General features: G+C 39.9%; 1 protein-coding gene across 1 annotated transcript; it reads left to right on the forward strand.

The window, feature by feature from the left end:
- The first annotated feature begins 12,557 nt into the window (after positions 1 to 12,557).
- LOC145444156 (protein disulfide-isomerase A6-like) lies at positions 12,558 to 22,543 on the forward strand. The gene is made up of 11 exons (XM_080322077.1): positions 12,558 to 12,715; positions 12,776 to 12,975; positions 17,977 to 18,103; positions 18,183 to 18,277; positions 18,900 to 19,042; positions 19,103 to 19,217; positions 19,280 to 19,417; positions 19,484 to 19,577; positions 19,650 to 19,795; positions 20,406 to 20,594; positions 22,280 to 22,543. Exons 1-11 carry the CDS (start codon positions 12,703 to 12,705, stop codon positions 22,334 to 22,336), a joined length of 1,317 nt encoding a protein of 438 aa, XP_080178203.1. The 5' UTR covers positions 12,558 to 12,702; the 3' UTR covers positions 22,337 to 22,543.
- The last annotated feature ends 215 nt before the right edge of the window (positions 22,544 to 22,758 follow it).

The raw sequence follows: 22,758 nt of genomic DNA on the forward strand, positions 1-22,758 counted from the left end.
AGTTAGAGATAGAGAATAAAAACATTGTTTTTTAAATTCGCAAGAGTCTAAATTACGGAGATTAGGTGGTTGCTTATAACAAATATTGACACCAACAAAACTGATTGAATTTTGCACTAGACTGGAAGAGTGGTGTTGCACAGATGGATACAATTAACTTAGAAGAAAATCTGGTATGATGTTGGTGGGTGTCTGAAGATGTTGAACCGATACCAAAATATAGGGTGTCTGGTCGATACCGAGAATGCTATTACCGAGAATGCTATTGCCGAGAAGGACAATACCGAGAATGGACATTACCGAGAATGGACACCACCGATAATGAACATTACCGAGAATGCAATATATGTAATGCAGGTACGTTATGCATATGAACAGGTCGTGTGTACGTGCATCACGGCATTGACAAATTCGGTATCGATTCTCAGGTATAAATTTCTCGACAACGTCCGTTACATTAAGCTAGATTCTTGGCATTGGCCATTCTCGGTAATGTCCATTCTCGGTAATGTCCGTTCTCGGTAATGTCCATTCTCGGTAACGTCCGTTCTCGGTGATGTTTATTCTCGGTAACAGCATTCTCGGTAATGTCCATCTCGGTAATAGCATTCTCGGTAATAGTATGGAACCAAAATATAGTAGCAGCTACCCCTGATGATAGCTATGCGGGTTCTGGTTTAAATCAGGCTGATTTAAATCAGTGTGATTTAATTCAGGTTTTTTTCGTTGATTTTTTATTTTAATTTTACCATTTCCATGTTATTGATTATTTTGGTTTAATTTTCGGCCGAGATGCGTGAATGTGGTTTATTATCGGACAATTTGCATTTTATATAAACCGGAGATAGCATCTCGTCACCAGGACCGGTATAGTCAGGACCGTAACTGCCGCACCCCTAAACCCTCAATTAGGGGGGGGCTGAGCTCGAAGGGGCCCAAAATTATTTGGTGAATTAGCATAAATTAAGGAGTATTTTTTGAAAATTCATGCAACTTTTTCAAAAGTTTTTCGCGCTAGGCGCGACTTCAAGTTGCTGCCAAATGTCTTGGATTTTGAGTACTCTTCCCCCAAGAAAACATACGCAAGATTTATAGAAATGGGCATGTCGGCATTGGCCATTGCCACGCCACGATTTACCAAGACATATAAAGTTCTAGGCTATGTAACATGTGACTCCAAGAAGTGGGCCAGGACGATCGGCAGCGAGAAACCCTTGGCCGAAAAGGACCGCCCTAATGTTGACCGAAAACTTCGTTATATGTACAAAATACAAATAGGTTTAATTTTCCATAGGCGCCTAAATGACTGGCGCCGAATATTCCTGTCTAGGCAATCTGAACCTCACAAGACAAATACCATTCCGCGGGGAAAAATTATATGCCAGTGAAGAAATACCAATTTGAAATCGTGTGCGTCTTTTACTGTAGTTGCCTACGTTTGGGCGATTCTATATATTTTATATAGCAGACAGGAGGTCACTAAATAACATCATGTTAGGGAGTCATACCAAAGGGCCCTACAGTTTCCGAAACACGTTACTCAACTCTGCCGGTAAATCTGATTACGTGAGCAGAGAGAACCAGAAATTGATTATAATTAAAATCTTTTTGACCGATTTTATCATGATTTATCGAAAATGTTCGTGCTTAGCGCTGACTCGCCACACAGTACGGCGAATTTCGTGGCAAAAGCGAACAACGTGATTGGGGGTATGTTTATCACCCTATGGTAGCCCAAGACCCAAGTTTTTTTGGTGGGCCTGACGAAGTGCTATTTTGATCCGGCCAACGGGTGTAGGCTACGCCCGAAGGTGTTTAATTATTATTGAGGGGTCCTACCTTTTCAAACACCCCTCACCTGTAAATATGAATACGTGAGCAGTGCGAGGATAAAAATTAATAGCAATATATATGGAATTCCCGGTCATATTGGCCGATTCAATCATAAATTATAAAAACATTTCGCGCGTCTAGGCGAGAAAAGCTGGCCCAGTCAAAGGCGCTCAATAGATGACAAGTATAACGGTAAACAGCGGATAGCATGAGGGGGCCCCCAGAGGTTCGGTTCGTCATCATTATGTAGGGGGGCCAAGACCAACGTTTTTTGGGGGGGCTGACGAAATGCTGTTACAGCCCTGGGTATATAGTTCAGCTATTCATGACAGACAGACTGGAAAAGAGCAAAGAGCGATAGTCAATTAATATGTTAGCGTTTTGCTGTGGATACCAGTTAGTTGTCTGCGACATGCTACTGCTATTTCCGAGGCACTGGTGGGATACCGCAAACGCAGCGCTCCCCTTGAGTCTCTATCGAATTCGAAAGATTCCCTCATCTCTGATCCAGTTTGCTGGAAGAAACCACTCCATCGCCCAAGATGAAGATGCAACTACCATGGATGGTCCCGATTTGACTCAACATGTTTCCTCTCTACTAGAACAGCTCAGTAATGATTCGGGCGACCCATCATTAACGCCTAGGTTAAACGTTTTCAGGTAGGTTTTCAGGTAGCACATAGGTGGAACGTTTTCAGCTATCGGGATAATGATTCACAGCCCCACATTATTAAAGTTTAAGCGTTATCCTTCATCCTCTTGATTGACATGGTAGTCATTCATCCAATTTTCTTTTGTTCGTGTTGTTGTTATTATGAATAACAAAATCATGATTTGAATTATTTAATTGATTAAAATCGATTTTAATCAAGGGAAAAATGATTTAAACCAGAACCCTAGCTATGCATAAATTTCATTACCTCAAATTTGAGACTGATATGTTATTATCATGGAAAGATCCTCCACATACTTTTGTATTCTAAGAGCTCTAATGTAAATCACAAACTGAGACGATCGTGGAAATGTCTTCCACGTACTCTTGTATTCTCTGAGTGATCTAGAAATGTAAATTACAAACGGTACTGACAGAGAGAATATATTGCTTCATAGAAAATAAACAGATATTTGACTGGAAATCATGATATCACATATTGTAAAGGTCTTATAACTCGTCGTCGACACAGCATTGGTATAATACAGGGTATTCCTTTTACTAGAGGACAGATAGTCCGCAAGGCTGCAACCGTAAGAAGAAACACAAGTATATAACTAAACAGCAGTCGAGCCAATAATAATATGCTGGTCGTCTAATGTTAGAACTTAGAAGTGAATGGAAATAACAAGTTTCTCACAAATATGCCGGTGTTACCCAAACCTTCTATAAAATCTTTTCCAGTACCCATTATATTGTGAATCCAATCTTTCTTTAGCTTCTTGCAGTGTTGGGATCAAGTCGCTACCTTCGAGTCACGAGTCATTCCGAATCATTGCAGATTGTGACTCGGCAAGTCAAGTCCCTCGATTTTCGAAGGTGACTCGAGTCAAGTCAAGTCACTCGATGTTTGGAGGTGACTCGAGTCAAGTCGAGTCAAGTCGCGAGTCAAGTCACAATTCAAGTCAAGTTGCCTTTTCGAAGTATGAGGCATCCTTACGTCATTGTATTCTGCTAGCAGTCTAAAACACAGATTAAGTGGTCATTGATTCGGAACCGATGAACGAATATAGAGTTAAATATTCACGCAAGAAGGCGCTGTATGGCTCACATATACGTAGAAAATAATTACATAGCCTCAGTTTAGTTACCAGCCAAAATAAAAAAATAGAGAAACGAATTAATAAGATGTAGGCTAATACATTACCCCTTTACTAATTGATATAAAACAATTCGAGCCTGAGCCAATGGCCGAGGACTATATAAACTATATTCGAATTCAATTTCAATAAAACAAGAGGTTTGGTTCAGATAACAGAAGTATACATTTTGCCACTAAATTACACTACTATACTAGTTTGCGACAGCGTAAGCTGTATGCTCCGATCATCTCGTTTGCGGTCTATTCATTTGTGAGAGAACAATGGAGATTCAGTAAAACACACGATCATTGAATGATTGGTCGCTTTCACGGGTTACACCAGCGTTTCGCGAACAATCCGACCATATGCTAGGCTTACCATATTTTGGAAATCTAAAAAGAGGACACTTTTTCAGAAATTTCAAACTTGCATACTCGGAAAGGAATTCCCAAAAACCGGTGAATTTTTCCCACTTTGTGATCGATTGACTAAAAAAAAAAAAAAGTCATCTTTTCCGCTCAGAGCTAAAATCACCGTTTTTCACTCCGAAATACCCGCCTGAGCTTCACTTCTGTGCTAATTTGCGGCATATCAATCTCAAAAAAGGGACTAAAGGGCGTCCTCCGAGGACACTTTCAAAAAAGTCAAAAAAGAGGACAAATTCTCTTAAAAGAGGACGTATGGTAAGCCGACCATATGCAAGATAGAGTGATTTTATCGACATCGTTTGCTTGATGATTTGAAATTGACTCGTGAATTTTGCTTCGAGTCACGAGTCAATCCGCATTTCCGATACGCCGAGTGAAGTCAAGTCATTTTAGAAAAGTGACTCGAGTCAAGTCAAGTCATACGAAAAAGGTGACTCGAGTTATCCCAACACTGGCTTCTTGTTCGAGGGAACACGATGAAAGCAACCATTCTCCTGAAGGCATTATTGCGCAGTGCACATATAGGGATTAAATACGCAACAATGAGACTGAGAGTGTTTCGTATTTCCATGCTATATAGACAGGCACGTCAGCTCTACAACTACAATGACCTACATTACGGCCCTTCAAAAGTGATGAGTTACGAAACATAGGCTCCGACAGCTGACCAGCCTTTCGTAACAATAATGGCGCCGCCCATGCGCAGCGAGTGGAAATCGTCTACAGCAGTGCTTTTCAACCTTTTTGAGCTTCATTCACACTTTTCTGTAAAATAAATTTCATTCACACAAACTAATCGAAAATTGTAATACAAAAAGAAGATGAAGATACTAACAACATTTTGTTCAGATGTGAAACAATTAGGCTAATATATATAGCTTCAGCTATCAAGAGTCTCATTAAAAAGGCAACCTTTTTGCTTGTTTTGATTTCAACTATTTCACTAAAGGCCTTTTCGACCAAACAGGTTGTTGGGTTTTGTACAAGAACGTCTACTAGTGCTTGGATGACCAGGTCTTAAAATATGTTCTGTACTCCTATCCAAAATCCAGCCTATTAATCGCGAGTGAAAAATGCTTGCTGGCAGGAATAGCCTTTGAGAGCTGACAGAAAGGTCCCATAGGCTCCAGTTTGTCGAAATGGTGAAGAATCCATTGTTCGTGTTGAGGCTTTTGCCTTATGTCTTGGAACATATGTTGCAAAACGACCAACGAGAATAGGCACATTAGTGCTCGCTACCTCATGATACGTTGCTCCAACTGCTGTCTCGCGAGTAGGCTATATAAGAAGAGCAAATAAACTCACGATAGTGTGTGTTCTGCTCTTTAGCTCAGTCTAACTTGAGAATTCATAACAGGTTAATAACGGAAAGCAGCTTTTATGTAGACTATCACCATAATCTCGAGTTTTTGTGGCATCTCGCGATCTGACGAGCCTCACCCATGAAAAGGAATTCATTTTTATTATTACAGTTGTATGCTACGATTTGACGGACGTGTATGACATACAGAACGCGCACACAACGATTCCACCCAACACAGCTCTACAAAACATGTGTCACGCACGCGATTTCAAATTAATGCAAATTAAATTCCTCTGCGTGTCGCAGTTGTACTAGTGACCAGCATGTTTTCCAGAAAAAGCAGTCGGAAAAATCTTAACAAAAATTCTCATGATGAAGCCATATTTTCTGCGTGTCTCGCTTATTGGCTACAATACCTAACACAGTGACTGGATATGTCAAAACTATCGCAGGATTTCTTTACAATAAATTCAACAAATATTACATACCTATTAACAGATAGTTCTGGCACCGTGCCGACCCAAAATTATACCCTTTGCGGTCCATACTTTAATAACCCGCCCTGAAGGGGTAAAAACTTGCGTTACAGTAACTGGCAATTGTGAGTCTATAATGATGTGATGGTATTTACTACTATCCTCGTGTCTCGCGCTAATTGAACAGTGATTATGAAAAGGTGATGATTGTCTGGCGCACTGGTTCCCAACGTGGGCGATATCGCCCACCAAGGGGCGATTTGGCGGTCTAGGGGGGCAAAAATAACGAAGGGGGCGATAGGGGCGAAAACTGACGAAGGGGGCAATAGGGGGCGGTGGCACGTTGGAACAGCTATATTGGAGTCAGGACCGTAACTGCCTCACTCAAACCCTTCAATTGGGGGTTGGAACCCGAACTCGAAGGGGGCCCAAAATTATTTCGTGAATTAACATAAAGTATACAGTAATTTTTTAGAAGTTCATGCAACTTATTAAAAAAATTTTCGCGCTGCGCGCGAATTCCTATTTTAATATAGCTTGATTTCGGGGTACCTGTCACTCGACAAAAATACGCATAATTTATGGAAGTGGGAGAATTCAACGTCGGCCATTACTGCGCCGCGACGCACCAAGACATATGAAGTTAGAGGCCATGTAACATGCGACTCCGAGAAATTGGCCGTCAGCAGCGAGAAGACCTTGGCTGAAATGAAATATGCCCTTGTGCTGACCGAAAACTTCGATATATATACAACACATATATGTTTAATTGTCGATAGGCGCCTAAATGGCTGGCGTCGAATGGTCCTGTCCCGGCGACCTTAACCTAGGGTTGCCATACGTCCGGAATTTCCCGGACATGTCCGGAATTTCGCTGAAAAATCTGCGTCCGGGAGGAATTTCTAAAATATGCCTAAATGTCCGGAATTTTGAAGGGTTGAAGTAGGCTGAAAAGTTTTTCGTAAATCAACATAAACAATGATTTTTTCAAGAAGATTTATGATATTCAAAATTCTTCTTCGCGCTGCGCGCGAGGTAATGACACGTATATTGATATTAGTGTGGGCACCAGGCACCACTTTCGCCAAAAAATGCAATCAAAATAAATATAAATTACCATCATTTACTGAAATAAGTCCACTGGTAATCGCAATTATAAGCTAACGGTATAGTACTAGAGTTGGTCAACGCCGATTAGATGCTTTAGTCACAGATAGTGGTTCCAAATCTTGGGGTCGTTTACCTTTATCTGGGGATCGCGATTTGTTTGTTTTTGGGGTATTCATGGTGTTTGTCGACTACTATGGTCATTTACACCAGGCCGATATTCTTTTTTATTTTCCGTAACTGCCGACTTATAGCACGGCCCACCTCTAGGCTTTTGTGAGACACCGCATACACGGATGAGGTGACGGGGATCGCGATGATGTTGGACGTAATCACCGTCCTAGGCCGGGAGTAAGTTTGGGCAAGTTAATTTTTTTTAGCAATCAGCTTATCAAGTTTTTAGCTGGGACACGGAACATTTTAAAGTTTGAAATGAGGTCGCGACTATTAAAGGTTGGAAATCACCGGATGTGCAACCTGCTGGTGCATTTTATGGTAGCCTAATGGGAGAATCAATATTATTGAAGAATTCATTCATAAAATTTCACAGTCAAATGCATATAGTAATTGTCCAAAAATTTACATCGATTACCCTATGCTGGGTTAGAGATCAGTGCTCTTTTTTTGGGCGGAAGGGGGCGGAAAAAATGTTGTTTCGAACCTGATTAAAATAAAAACACACAATCAGATAGCCGCACCGACCTAACAGTAGATAGCAGGGCTGTCAAACACAATCCAGTCGGGCCAAACACGGCCCGCCAGATGATTTCATCCGGCCAGTGGAGAAATCTATTGCACACCATAGCAAGTAGCAATCACCAGAGCTCACATTTCAGAGGGCCCAATTCATGACCTATGTGTCCCACTCCATTCCTGTATACAGTCGTTTGGCAATGCTTTGCTCGTGTGACGTCATATTGACACTCAACGTGTAATACCTCATTTTTAAATCCGCTAGTGGGCGCTAAAGAGTGTCCGGAATTTGCCTCACAAAAATATGGTAACCCTACCTTAACCCTACAGGACAAATGCCATCCCGCAAGGAAAAAATTACTTGCCAGTAAAGAAATACCAATTTGAAATCATGTGCGTCTTTTAGTTTGGTACGTTTTGACGATTTCCATATCTTCTGACATAGCAGATATATATGAGGTCATGAAATAGCATCATGTAACGAAGTCAATATATTACAACGATTCCGCCCGAAGATGTTCAATTATTATTTAGGGGTCCTATACCCTTTCGAACATAGCCTACCACATTCGGCTCTACCGGCGGTAAATCTGATTACGTGACCAGGAAAGAGGACAAAAAATTGCAGTAGGGGTGTCAGCTTTCCCGTGGCCACTTACTGGCCACAGATTTTTTTGTGGCCGGCCACGAATATCTCGTGGCCGGCCATGAAACTGCGTTGTCTCGTTGCCGGCCACAATGAATTTCATGGCCGGCCATAAGAATTCATTGTGGCCGGCCACGAGTTCATGGCCAGTTCGTGATTTTCGCATATCTAGTTGGATCAAAATCGGCCCTTTGCATCCAATTTGACAATAGTCAAGTAGATCTTCTTCATTTGCAACGAACTTGCTGGCGGCAAGTTTTGTATAGACGACTTCCGCACTATTATCGCACGTACCTAAGTTACATTACCACGTTATTGAGTAGTTTAGGGATGGGTTCAAAATTTGCACAGCTTTACACGCGTTTACCTTCTGTAGAAATGAATTCAATTCCCACTGACTATTGAAAAAGCACTTTGAGGCGATGCGTTGTAAACTAACACCGAAACATACGTTCCTTGAACTTCCTAGAATCTAGATCAATATTTGATAGAGTAATGTATGAGCGTGAGCGTACATCTTATTGCTCGGTCAGACAAACGTCTTTACATTAAAACTGGTGTCCACACAGCTTCCACGCCTGGCGATCAACGCAATGGGATTGTGTGAAAGATAAAACCGTGGTACAGACTCGATAGCCTTGCAGTTTCTTCGCATCTCTATCGCCCAAGCCCATTAGTGACGCAAACGTAGATAACCTGACTCCATGCCCCCTTTCCTTTTCTACATAAAGAAACCGGCATATTTTGCTACAAAAACTTTGTTTATTCCGTTACCAATTTCACAAAATCTGAAGCAATTGAAGATATGATTACAATCATTCACAATTCATATACAAGTAGTTGCATGAATGCAATATGTCCAATACATGCTTTTCACAGAAAACACCCAGGGGCACGAGAGATCAGATGCACTTTACACGGCTATAAGTATTTGCACTGCATTCAAATGTCGAATTATAATGAACGATTGGGACTCGTATGTGTCATCAAGATTGTTCCCTGAACATTGATTGGGGAACATTCCATTGTTCTCTGCATCAACCACAAATATCATGCCTATTGGCCAATTCGCAGGCTTGGCATAGGCATTTTTCATCGATCGATGGCGCTGCATTTGATGTCGCATCGATCGATGGTGCTGCATTAGATGACGCAAAGTATCTGGAGTTATCTATTATTGTAACAGTAATTTAATTACATAGCAGGCACATTTACGTCCTATGCCCACCACATCGGTTAGCAGCTTGATCTAACAACGACTTGCGATACAAAACGATCCTTGCACCCAAGTAATCAAGTATCCTCTGGCTTACATGGCATCGGTAGTGACTGCGACATGCATCTCATTCGTACATTATTTGTTTCAACCTGGAAGAACGGCACCTAGGTGGATATACATACAAATTATATAGGATCGGAAACGTGACCAAAATCAAATTTATGGGAACAAAGCCCCACATTTTACCAATATTACAATTAGGTTAGGTTACATCGTTGATTTATTCATACATCTACAGCACATCTGCAGTGTGTCAAGTTCAAGTGCTGCTACAGCATAGAAATATTCATAGATTCATCGACACAATTCTCATCGTGCAAATGAGTGCAAGCTCCACTGATGTTGAGGATATTGAACGTCGTATGTATTGTATAGCAGTACGATAATCAAGTATGTATTGTATAGCAGTACGATAATCAAATATGTATATAACCGTATATCGCGGACTCATCATAGACCTGATACAGAAAGGAAGGATTGTATCAGCCTGGCATTATCCAATTCACAGCTATTCAGCTATACAAAGAATAACAAACTATGGAATTGTTTGCAACTACATGTCCTCTATACCGATGGAAAGACATATCAGATCGGGGGAAGCACCGGCCACAGAATGTTATGTGGATTTCACAGCTTTTCTGGAACTTGAAAGAGTATTTTCCACATATTCTTGGTTCTTTGATTCCCTAATTGTTTCTTTCGGGTACTTTGATTACGGTATTTAGTATTTAAAACAAGAAAACAGGTAAAATGACCGCATATTGACCGATCCAGTATCTCGATGAAACATAGATTATATTCAAGGAGGTACAGTACAGTATTGTATTATTCATAAACTCATCAGGGCAATCCACGAAAGATTTTAAACTGCCCGTGCCCTACATCCTTAATATACATGATCAGATATATATGTATCACTTATTCGCATCGCAGACTCATCATAAACGATAAACATAGTTGAAATATGAAGGACATTATCTTCATCACATTGTTTAATGGTAGGTTTGCATAATTACAAAATAAAACTAACTCTACAATCGATTGCAACTGCACAATGCACATTGCACATCTTACGGTTGAAAATCAATATCAGAATGGGGGAAGCACCGGCCACAGCGAGCTCCGAGCTGTTCTGTGGCCGGCCACAGAATGACATGTGAATTTCACAGCTTTTGGGGAACTTATAGGGATTTTCTGACAGATATCTGGTATACATTGTTTTTTCCAATTCTATGCAGTTGCATACGATTAGCTGTGACGAGTGTCAGCCGAATATTTAGGTCTATTTCTATAAATAAAAAAAATACCAATCAACACTTACCAGTTACCAGTTTTGATAATGTCTTCATCGCTTCTAGCTTTCTATACCATTATTTCCTGTTTCATTTAGCGGATATCCCCCTTTTTAATGCATTCTTTACATCATTTTGTGTGTTTTTAATTGATATATAGAGACTATTACAGATCGTTTCATCTTCTTCATATCGTTTGATTGTATCGCTATTCGTCCGGTATTTCGGGAGAAAATGCATATAAACTGAGCTAAACTCTCGCTCTCACCTAGTTCTATTTACTGTACGCCCATAATAGAACATAATTGATCATGCATTTGACCACGATTGGGCCACGTACAGTACTTATCATCAATACTAACTTGATATATTGCAACCAGCCATGAAATTTGGCTATGGCCGGCCACGGAAATTTCATGGCCGGCCATATCGAAATTTCATGGCCGGCCATGAAAATCACCATGGCCGGCCACAGAATAGCACTTTTCATGGCCGGCCACGGAATATCTGTGGCCGGCCACGAAATTATCCGTGGCCAGTAAGTGGCCACGGGAATGCTGAAAGTCCGTCTCAAAAATTGATGGCAATATAGGCTATATGAAATTCCCGACCATATTGACCGATTCAAACATGAATTATATAAACTTTTCGCGCTTCGCGCGTTTAGGCAGGATACGGTGACTCACCAAACAGTAGACCTACATGAAGGGTACAGCTGATATGTAGCGACAAAAAGCCCACTCGCTGAGGGGGGTCTGGGGTTTGGTTTATCACCCTATGGGGCCAAAGACCAAAGTTTTGTGGGGGCCTGACGAAGTGCTGTTACGGCCTGATTGGAGTCAAGTCGGAGAAATGACCTTTTATTTAGTCAACTCACGAAAATTTAGCTGTAAAAGTGAAATTTCGAGGTCGAGCCGAAAAGTTGACCCTTTTTAATTAGTCAACTCGCCGGTGATCCCAGTTTGTATGCCCATTTTTCGGTTCCCAATATTTGGGGGCGATGATCGGTGTAGAGCTTCAAAAGGGGGCGATGAGTCGAAAAAGGTTGGGAACCACTGGAGCGGAAGAAAGCAGAAAGTCAATTTGACGTCATTTTCCAAGCCTGTCGCAGGCTCAGACGGGCTGGTATACTCCTGTAGCCTATGTCTGCCACTACACCAGCTTCCAGACCAGTCGTTTGGTTACATAATAATTATAGTGCGAAAATATTAATTCACTACGGATTGTGAGAGCTACGATTAGAGGTGCGTCCCAAGTAAAACAAGTTATTACAATTACGTCACCACTACAAAAGTTACACTGACCTTAAATTTGAATTACTCCACGTCTGAAAAATTAACAGTTATTCACGATTTTCATTCGCACTTGATCCGGATTTTCATTCGCACTATTCGCCCCACCTTCGTCATTCGTACTGCAATTTTTTCATTCGCACAAGTGCGAAACCATAACACAGGTTGAAAAGCACTGGTCTACAGATATGTTCTAATGTGACACGTGTGACTGCCTCTGGTTGAGGCGGGGTTTTCAACTTTTATCCAATCAGAATTCGCCAAGCAAACTGATTGCAAAATACTACTGGAGCGTAACAAATCTACGTATCTTTTCATGTTCTCATTCTATTGCTAAGGTCTGTACGCCACTAGCTATAGAAACACATGAATTACGTCTGGTCTGTCGCTTTCCTTTCGTACAAATTTGAGTGAAGTTAGCACCAACATTGAATTGCAGTTGATTTAATTTTGAGCTATTACAGAAGTAGTTACAACGTTATTACTAGTCCTTGGACGTGAACACAGATAGTCTATTATTTTGTGCAGTCATCTGCATTTGATTTCTTCTATATTCAAAATGAATCTTTACGGTAAGTGATATCAGTTTATTTCAAGACAACGTTGTAATTTATGTATTATATTTCCTTCAGCACTCCTATTTTTGACTGCGGTGGCGCAGACTAGTGCACTATACAGTAACAGTGATGATGTCGTGGAATTGACGGCATCAAATTTCCGTTCAAAAGTTCTTGACAGTGACGAGTTATGGGTGGTAGAGTTCTATGCTCCATGGTGCGGGCACTGTAAGTCTCTTGCTCCAGAATGGAAAAAGGCTGCCACTCAATTGAAGGTGCGTGGGCCTGCTGTTTTGTTGATTGGTGAGAAACCTCTACCTACGGAATAGGATGTCTCTGAGTTGTTTCTTCTGTCGTGGACTATGACTAGGCTATGCCCGTGTGGTATAACTATCATGAAATGAATGATTGCAAACATAATCATAAAAACAGGTTAAGATTCTGAGGCTGATTAGTTACAGTAGTTCTTTAAAAAGTGAATTTGATTGCATGATAGCCTCATAGATTGTAGGCTATTCCTATATAGGCTACATGATGAGTGAAACACGATCAGAACCATGAGTAATATGGACCAAAATATTTCGCACATATTTATGATTGAGACACAGATAATTGTATTTTCGTTGAAAAATTGACTGATGTGCATAATGATCTTGTCGCCAATAATATTGTAATTCATTTGTAAGGTTACCATATTTTAAAAATATGAAAAAAAAGGACACTTTTTCAAAATTTTAAAACTTGATAAACCGGAGGAAAATCTTGAAACAATGGTAAATTTTCCCACCTCGTGGTCGGTTAAGAGGTCAACTTTCTGGCCCAGATCCCAAAATATCCGCCGGAGTGTTACTTCAGTGCAGATTTGATTTATCTCAGTCGAATTTTGCCCTATATTTAACCAAAATTCTCAAAAAAGAGGAAAAAATCTAAAAACAGACTAGGCTACATTTGAGCGTCCTCTCCGAGGACACTTGGAAAAAAGTCAAAGAAAAGGTCAAATCCTCTTGAAAGAGGACATATGGTAATGGTAACCCTACGTTTGTCATACCAATTCTGCTTGTATGCACGAAGATGTCAGAGCGATTTCACACACAGGTGCAACTGTCTATCGTGTCAGTCAGTTACACAATAATTATATTGTGTATGTGTCACAGTTCTAACCAAGTGTCGAGGCTCCAAGTCACATGTCAATCTCGCTTTTATAGTTTGAGTCAAGTCGAGTCATTTTAATTCAACTCACCACCGAGTCAAGTAATGGTCTCAAGTCAGTGAGTAGAGGGTCGAGTCCAAGTCGTTGTGTTCACTGTTCAGTTTTGAGTTCAATCCGGTTCAACCCACTTTCTTCCACTCTAGTGAATAGAATGGCTTGCATTCGTAATATCATAATTTCCCTCAGTCCTAACAGTTTCTGGCCCTATCTTCCAAGTATCAGGACTGATAGACAAGACACCAATAATGAGGTGACTTGACCATTCTTTCAAGTTACAATGCAATGTCTTGGCCGTCGTAGCCTTGATATATTCATTTGAAAAAACGACTCCACTGACTCGCCAAAAAATCAGAAATTGAGTCGAGTTATGACTACCGGCTAATTCCATTATAATTTAGCAAGGGCTGTAATGCATACCCTCAGAATTGTACAATATTTACAAATGTTGTTCTTTTATGAATTCTAAGTGGATTACAAAAAACAAAATTGAAAAATTTCCAACCGTTTTGAAAATAATGCGATTCAAAAATCTCTTGTCACTAGGTGGCGCTGCATGCAAAAATCTTTAAAATTGATATTTTTTGCTTAAATTGATGGTAGAGAACCAATTAAAATGTCTAATTATACAATTCCGGGGCCAAGGAAATGGAAAAAATCAGCTTTTTTGCTCTAAACTGAATGAAAACAAAAATTACGGATGAAAAAAAATTATGAAATTATGAAATTCCATGTAGTGTCGAGTTTCCACAAAAAAAAATTATTGCAAAATGCACTTTGAAGCAGTATCGTTAATATAAAATTGGATTTTCGAAGTGCAATCTATTCCTTCATAAAATCTCAGAAAAATATGGTCTTTCAGATCATTCATGGCTTGAAATAGTATTTATGGTGAATAGCTGGTCTCTGCTGCTCACCGTAAATTGGCTACTATTTTAAGCAATCAACAATTGAAAAAAAATTTTTTTGGAGATTTGATGAAGGAATAGATTGCACTTCGAAAATCCAATTTTATATTAACCATACTGCTTCAAAGTACATTTTGCAATAATTTTTTTTTGTGAAAACTCAACACTACATGGATTTTCAAGTAAGGGCCCCCCCCCCTCCAATTTTTTTTCATCCGTAACTTTGTTTTCATTGAGTTTAGAGCAAAAAAGTTGATTTTTTCCAATTCCTTGACCCCAAAATTGTATAATTAGACATTTTAATTGGCTCTTCACCATCAATTTAAGCCAAAAATATTGATTTTGAAGATTTTTGCATGCAGCGCCACCTACTGACAATAGAATTTAGAATCGAATTATCTTTTGAACCGTTGGAAATTTTTCAATTTTGTTTTTTGTAATCCACTTGGAATTCATAAATGAACAACATTTGTAAATATTGGACAATTCTGACGGCATGCATTACAAAGTCAAAAAATTTGCTAAATTATAATGGAATGAGTCTTCCCTGATATGTGTTTTGTGTATTTTTTGCATACTCAATCTGTTAGGTAATGTTCCGTTTGACAAAACAATAAAGTCTCTCTCTCTCTACAAATTACCAGCACTTATAGATTCACAATTTTGGAGCCTCTGCTGTTGTCAACGGTTCCTTTGTATCACCATATAGTAACTTGCTTGTAATCTACATATAATAACTATGTCATTATGAGAGATTATGGCTTTACGTTCCATTGTCAAATTGATATATGTATGTTTGGCAGAAGAATATTACTGAATATCCTGAACTGGTTGAATGTCGCTCTGAAGATATTCGTTTGGTTACCGGTATTCCAAAATCCTTATTTAAAAGGGTGCTGTTAGCCTTGGTGCGGTTGACATTTCGAATCCCAAAAGATCCAAGCTAATAAAGAGATACAATGTGTCCGAATCGGATATTCCAGTCATGATGGCACTTGGAAATGAAAAGAAAATTGGGCATATTTATGATGGTATTTCTTGCAGTGATCAGTAAATGAAGGTGGATAGTGCCATGTGAGGGTTGACGGGTTCATATCTGTAGAGTATGTTCATTCGGTTTGATTTGTAGTATGCCTTACTTTGAATTCATCTACTGCATGATCATTAAAGATACGCATGTCACAATGGTCCACTGAATCCAGTGGTTCTCAACTCTCCTTTCTATTGTTTGTATCACACAGTGTGAAACAACTCAAACCCAATCAATATTCTGGCTCAAGCTCTGACGTGAAGGCAAGTTAACGCATAAAACACCTCTTAGAGTAGGGCGGGGTGGGGAAATTTGAGTATATTTTCAAGTTCAGACAGCTGTTATTTTCATAAACTGTCAAATAAAAAGGTGGTTGGTTGATATTTGTTACATTGTATGGTTGAATTTTCCGGTGCAAATCAATTTAAGATCAATCTGCTAACAGTTGAAAAATATTGTGATTTTTATTTTACAAATTAGTATGCTCAATTTACCCCAATTTTGTGGGAAAATTGAGTATACTGTCTAAATTGCACTTGAAGCCAGCCTTATCCTCATGTTATGCCCGAATGACCCATTGTATGAGAAAACTGAGTGTATTTACTTGTTTTTAAAAAATAAACTGGAACAAGATCTGTTATATAGTTGCTTAAACAGGAACTTTCCAGAAGGAACAGCTGAATGAAATAATTCGATGTCAAATTTTCACTAATTGTTTGCATTGAAATCAAATTTGAGAATCCCACTTCTTCCTGAAATTGGTGCTTTCACTTTGAGAATTACTTCATTGAATGAAATAGAACATTCTCAACATCAATGCTCGAGGGATAGGAGAATATGCAACCCGTTGGTTGACTGCTATGTTCATATCAAAGGAAAAATTATGTTCGAATGTTTCGCCACCACCCATCATATTTTCTACCAGCCCCAGAAACCTTTTTTGTCTGTATTGCATAATGAGCCAGTTCAACTCCTTGATTTCCTCTTTCTGGACTGTTTCAATTCCCGTAAGTATTTTGAGTGGCTACTTTCTGCTCATCATGGTCACTGACCATAACTTCATTGCAGTTCTGACCTCTTGCATTTTAGCTTTCATGCATTCTCTTCGTCTTAAAGTCTGGCCATACTTTCTTCTGATGTCAGCACCTCACCAGTTATGCCCAGAGCAAGTGAATATGCCTCCTTTTGGCATTATGATTAGCTAAATCATTTCTGCTTTTTCTTTCCATTATTCGAGAGACTACTGTAGTAATAGCCTGAGTCAAACTTTTCATCTCGTCACTTTCTTCAACTGATTCTTGCTGTTGTGGCTACAACTTTCTGTGTTGCTCTAATCAGTTTTCTTATGAGTGTTTCATAGGGATTCTTTCCAGACTCTATTATAACAGCTCTCTTTCCTGTCTTACTTTCTTTGACAGCCTGCTCCAATTCTTGTGGTGCATATTGAGGGGTTCGCTTCTTATAATACCTGATCATGTCACCTGTTACTGTTTTAACTCTCTAATTGTGTAACAAAATCAACATAACAAGATTCAAAAGAGTATGTACAACCTCTCTGATGATGGTGCGACAAAGAAGGTCCGCGTTCAACAGTATAGGCTACTCAATTTACCCAACACCTAATTTATTCTATACCCCAATTACACCAAAAAAAAATTCTTCAAATTAAAATTTACTCTTACCACCATTGACAAAATGCATTGCCATACCTTGTAGTATGATCAATTGATCATCTATCACAAACTTGAGCAATATTTGAATATGCAACCACAATTTTTATGCTGTCTGCAGAGAAGTTGAAAAATGGAGTAAAAAAAGTAAGAAAAAAATCCTAAACTTTCAATTCCACATGGAAGCTATAATTTGCCTTTAATAAAAATGGTTATTAATCTTATCTAGATCTGACATAGTGACCTACTGAATAAATGCAGAACTGATGAATTTGGAGCTATGTTGAGAGAGCGAAAGTTTTAGTTGAATATACTCAAATTCCCCCACCTACTCAAGTTCCCCCACCCTACCCTACTATAATTTATTGGCAATTGGGGAGTTGATAGTTGAGAACCGCTGGGGGCAGCCTTACCTTTATGAACTTCCCAATTACAGAAGTTGCATGTTAACAATTTTGTAGGGTGTGGCGAATGTGGGAGCAGTAGATATGACAGTTCACCAGTCTGTAGGCGGTCCATATGGAATTCAAGGATTCCCAACCATAAAAATTTTTGGATATAACAAAAATAAACCCAAAGACTACAATGGTGAGTAAATTGAGCATCCTTATTATATTTTAAAAGCATTTGCAACCATTTTTTAAAACAAGGGTATCCTATCTTGCAGGGCAAAGGACGTCGTCATCTATTGTTGAATTTGCGTTTAAAGAGCTCCGTCAAATGATCAAAGATCGGGAAAATGGTGGCTCTAGTGACGACTCGGTAAGTACCTATCCTTAACCCTTTATATCCGGCAGACTCATTAATGAGCCCTGGGCGTATTTTCACGAACACGCTTTACTTAATCCCAAATTTCCTGCGTTGTTCTGGTCGTAGACATTCACAACTATTTCAGATGGATAGCTATTATCAATACGCATACGTCGAGCCATAAATAACCTATTATACTATCGAATAACCTGTTCAAAATGCAGATTGAATACATAAAAACGTTTTGCGCAAAATACAATTTGCCACGACCCTTGCACCACACACTGACCCTGACCCTTGGATCACACAAGGTCATGTTTGAAATAATATTAGTGCGAGTCTCGGAACCAACCATCAAAAACAGGTACTGAGATGCCGATAGTTGTGTCCCAGTACCATTTTTAGATTCATAGCTCTGGTCAGTTGAACAGGTAACAGTGAAGTGAATGCTTCTGAGTTTAAATGCTTCGGTCACATTGTAGGACTGTAGATACCCCTCGTTTTATCTACCCTTTTTACTGGATCACATTGAAATTGCATCCCTTGTTTTAGACTTGTTAGCAGCCGGTTATATTTGACCACGATTTTTGGAATGTGCGGATCTTCTATTTCATTACCAAACCGTGGTATTTAGGGTAGCAGCGGTCGAGGAGGTGGAGGCAGCGGTGAAAACCACGTCGTTGAATTGACTGATGCCAACTTCAAAGAACTTGTTTTGGACAGCGAAGAACCCTGGTTGGTGGAATTCTTTGCTCCGTGGTGTGGGCATTGTAAGAGGTGAGACTAAAATATTTGTGTGTGTCTTGACACTATCATATGCTGTTTGGTTCGCCCAAGATTGGAGCCAGAATGGAAAGCAGCGGCGGCAGATGTCAAGAACCAAGCTGGGGATGCTGTCAAGTTGGGAGCTATGGATGCCACGGTCCATCAACAATATGCGAGCCAGTATGGAGTATGTTATCTGAAACATATTTCGAAAATCAAACACAAGTCATGCTGGTGATAACTTGATAGGTACGAGGGTATCCGACAATCAAGGTCTTTCGAAAAGGTTCTAAACACAGCCCAGAAGACTTCCAAGGGGGAAGGGACAAGTCTTCCATCGTTGCTGCAGCCATGGAGCTTTATGAAGAAAACATCGATCCGCCCACCGTAATTATCATGCTATTTGTTTCTCTGCACATACTGGAGTTCCATGTTTGGCTTGCTCCTTCTTAGATTGACGAAGTCGTCTCTGCAAAGACGCAAGAGGACAATTGTATTGGAAAACAACTTTGCGTCATTTCGTTTTTGCCAAACATTTTAGACACAGGTTTGCTTGAAATCATGTTCGAATATGTCTTTGAACTTCCATTTACTGTTCTGTGGTGATCGCTTTTCGCAGGGGCCAAGGGAAGGAATGAGATTCTTGATATGCTCGCAAAGATGGGAGAGAAGTTCAAGAAGAAGGTCTGGGGTTGGATGTGGGCGGAAGCAGGGAAGCAAAACAGTCTCGAAAAAAGTCTTGGTATTGGCGGGTCAGGTTTTCCAGTAAGTTGATTAGCGTCGTGTTTTCTGTGCTGTAACTTACTGCATTGAACTGCCCCAAAGACATTTGTCGTGAACATCTCTAGCAAGCCATTGTGAAGAACGACCCACATAAATTAAGGTACTTCAGTGTTCCTTACTTGCGTCTTATTGTAAGGACTAAGTAAAATTGAGTGCTGGACTGATAGTGTTCCGAATTAAGAGTCTGGTAATTAAGCACCATTCATAATGCTCCATCATGGAAAGAAGACCAACAGTTCCAATTTTTGCCTATTATACTGCACTGTGTGTCAGTGGATAAAATGATGGCGAGTTCAGTGGAAATAATATGGTATTCGGCTACCAATAACTAAGGCAAGATCCACTTGATTGTAACTGCGTCTGTTTGCCAAAACTGCTGTTGCTTATTGCTAGAAAAGAGTCCGAGTCGCAGGATATGTATTGCATAATTTCATAATTTGCAGGAAGTGTCGCAGGATATGTATTGCATAATTTCATAATTTGCAGGAAGTGAACTGTGTAGTGTGTACTTTCGACTCCTTATAATTAATATCTGACCACTTAATAGTACGATTGAAGTTCTGTTTTGCATTTCTTATTCACTTTTTTTCAGGCTATGGCTGTTATCGTCGAGAAAAAGAAAATGTACACAGTATTGACAGGCCCATTTAGCGAAGAGGGTGTTGAGTCTTTCTTGAACGGGATCTCGTACGGGAGAGCCGGCAGAAATTCGCACAGTCTGAAAGATGACAAAATGCCTGAAATAGTTGACACGGAACCTTGGGACGGCAATGACGGACAGGTAATTTTACGCCCTATCAGTCACTTCGTTGCATGCTGTATTATCTTGACCTTTTTAGACATAGTGGGAAGATATTGGAATCTCCCTATCGCACTAGAAACAATATTAAAATCGAATAATGAAGTATCATTATAAATTTCGAGATTAATTGAAATCTCCCAAATTCGGGAGGCAATTCTTAAATTCAACTGCATGTCGACAGCCGCCAACACATACTAATTGGATTACGTTTTGACGGCCGCACAAATTTCCTTCCACGGCTGCAGGCTGCCCGCCCCTGGGCTGCGCCACCTCGTAAGTCGGCGCCTCTGCTCACAAGTCAATCTCACTTTGACTCGAGTCGAGTCATTTTCAATTCACCACTTGAGTCACAGTGTTATGACTTGAATCATTGCGTTGCCTTTTCAGTTGGAGTCTTAGAGTTGGGTCTTGCTAAACCCACTTTTTACAACTCTGCGCTTGGTGATATAGAATGCTTCGCACTTATATTATACACCTACTCATTTTTCTCACTTGACTGTTTCTGTTCTAGTTTTGAGTGTCACTACTAATAGCCAAAATAACAATAGTGTGGCAACTTTACTATTTTTCTAAATTACAATGAAATGTCGGTTTTGAGTCCGAGTAATGCGCAATGACTCTAGCACAGTGGTTCTCAACTGGGGGCCCGCGAAGCCTTTAAATTTACAACGTACTTGATAACGTAATTTGTAATTTTTTTGATTAGGAAAATCAAGAGGAAGTTTCGCTTCATTACTAGTGAATCTCCAGAACTCGAATCAACAGAATGGCCGTCTGAGAAAAAAATATCTACTGTGTACAGACTCATTTTAATTGCTAAATTGCAGATAGCCTACTGATTCAAATATTTCGTTATTTAGGGATGTTGGGGATTGTGGAAAAATTAAAATGTTGGATTAGCAAGGTCAATCACAGTGACTTCGAAATGTTTACAAAAATCACTTTTTTCTATAGTGATATATAACCTTTTCCTATGATAACTTTAAGATGAGCTGCTAGATGGAAATGAGCCATTGACCAGGATTGACATTATATACCATGTTCATTAGAAACAATTGTTTGTCAATTTTAGTGCCATGTTTCTTGAGATCATACCCAAATGTGTCGTCGGAAGCATTACAAGTTTTTATTACATTTGCCACCACCTATTTTGTGGAAACAGATTTTCGGCACGCGTTTATATCAAATTGAATGCGTGGATCAGTCAACCCAATTTCTACATAAATAGTAACCTATGATGTAATTTTCAAGAAAAGTCATTTTGTTGCTGTAATGCTGTTTATAACTAGCGTACAGATATCATTTGCACAGGATAGATGACGATTGCACGGTAATTGAGCTAAATGTGAACTAAAACTTCGGGTGTCCGTGACGGTTCAAAAGGGGTCCGTGAAGACAAAAAGTTTGAGAACCATTGCTCTAGTACAAGTCGAGTCAACACTCAGAATGAGTCGAGTCTAATAATTTTCCGTATTTTGAAAAAATGGCTCGACTCAGGTCGAGTCGTCAAAAACTCCTGACTCGAGTCAGGTCATTACAACCCCAGTCGTTGGTCACTGCATACACCTCTCCTCGCGGCGTCCCTCAAATGCCGTTTCCTAAGAATTACCAAACAATTAGACAACCAAACCAAGGCACACATAAAATTCTCATTCCTTTTGCAGCTTCCGGAAGAGGAAGAGTTTGATCTCAGCGATTTCAAATGGGACGACGAATTGTGAGGTCCTCCACTTCGTCTGTGGAATGCCATGAAGCATCATGTAACTGAAGCAGCGGCGAGGACTCAAATTTTAGCTATGAGATATTTATACCTGACCCGCCAGCAAATCAAGTGCCTGTCGTTCCATGGTTGGGCTACGAGCAATTTTTCTGATAAACGCAACTGTAGGTGGTTTCTGATCGTAAGAAATGCAGTTTGAAGACGTTGACTGGATTGGTGATGGAGAGTGTGACTGCTATGGGCTAGGCAGGCTGCTTTGTGAGTAGGGCTGTGGAAAATTGAGTGGCAGACTCCGGTATCTGAGTTTCACACAGTATAGATAAGTGACATGAAAAGATTTTGATATGTACCTCGAAATAGATAACGACAGTTGCCCAAGGAAGACGGTTCCACTACAGACATTTCCAACCCGTACGTCCTGTA

The sequence above is a fragment of the Botryllus schlosseri genome, chromosome 8, assembly GCF_051294905.1.
Source record: "Botryllus schlosseri isolate E-star chromosome 8, Bs_hap1, whole genome shotgun sequence".
NCBI lineage: Eukaryota > Metazoa > Chordata > Ascidiacea > Stolidobranchia > Styelidae > Botryllus > Botryllus schlosseri.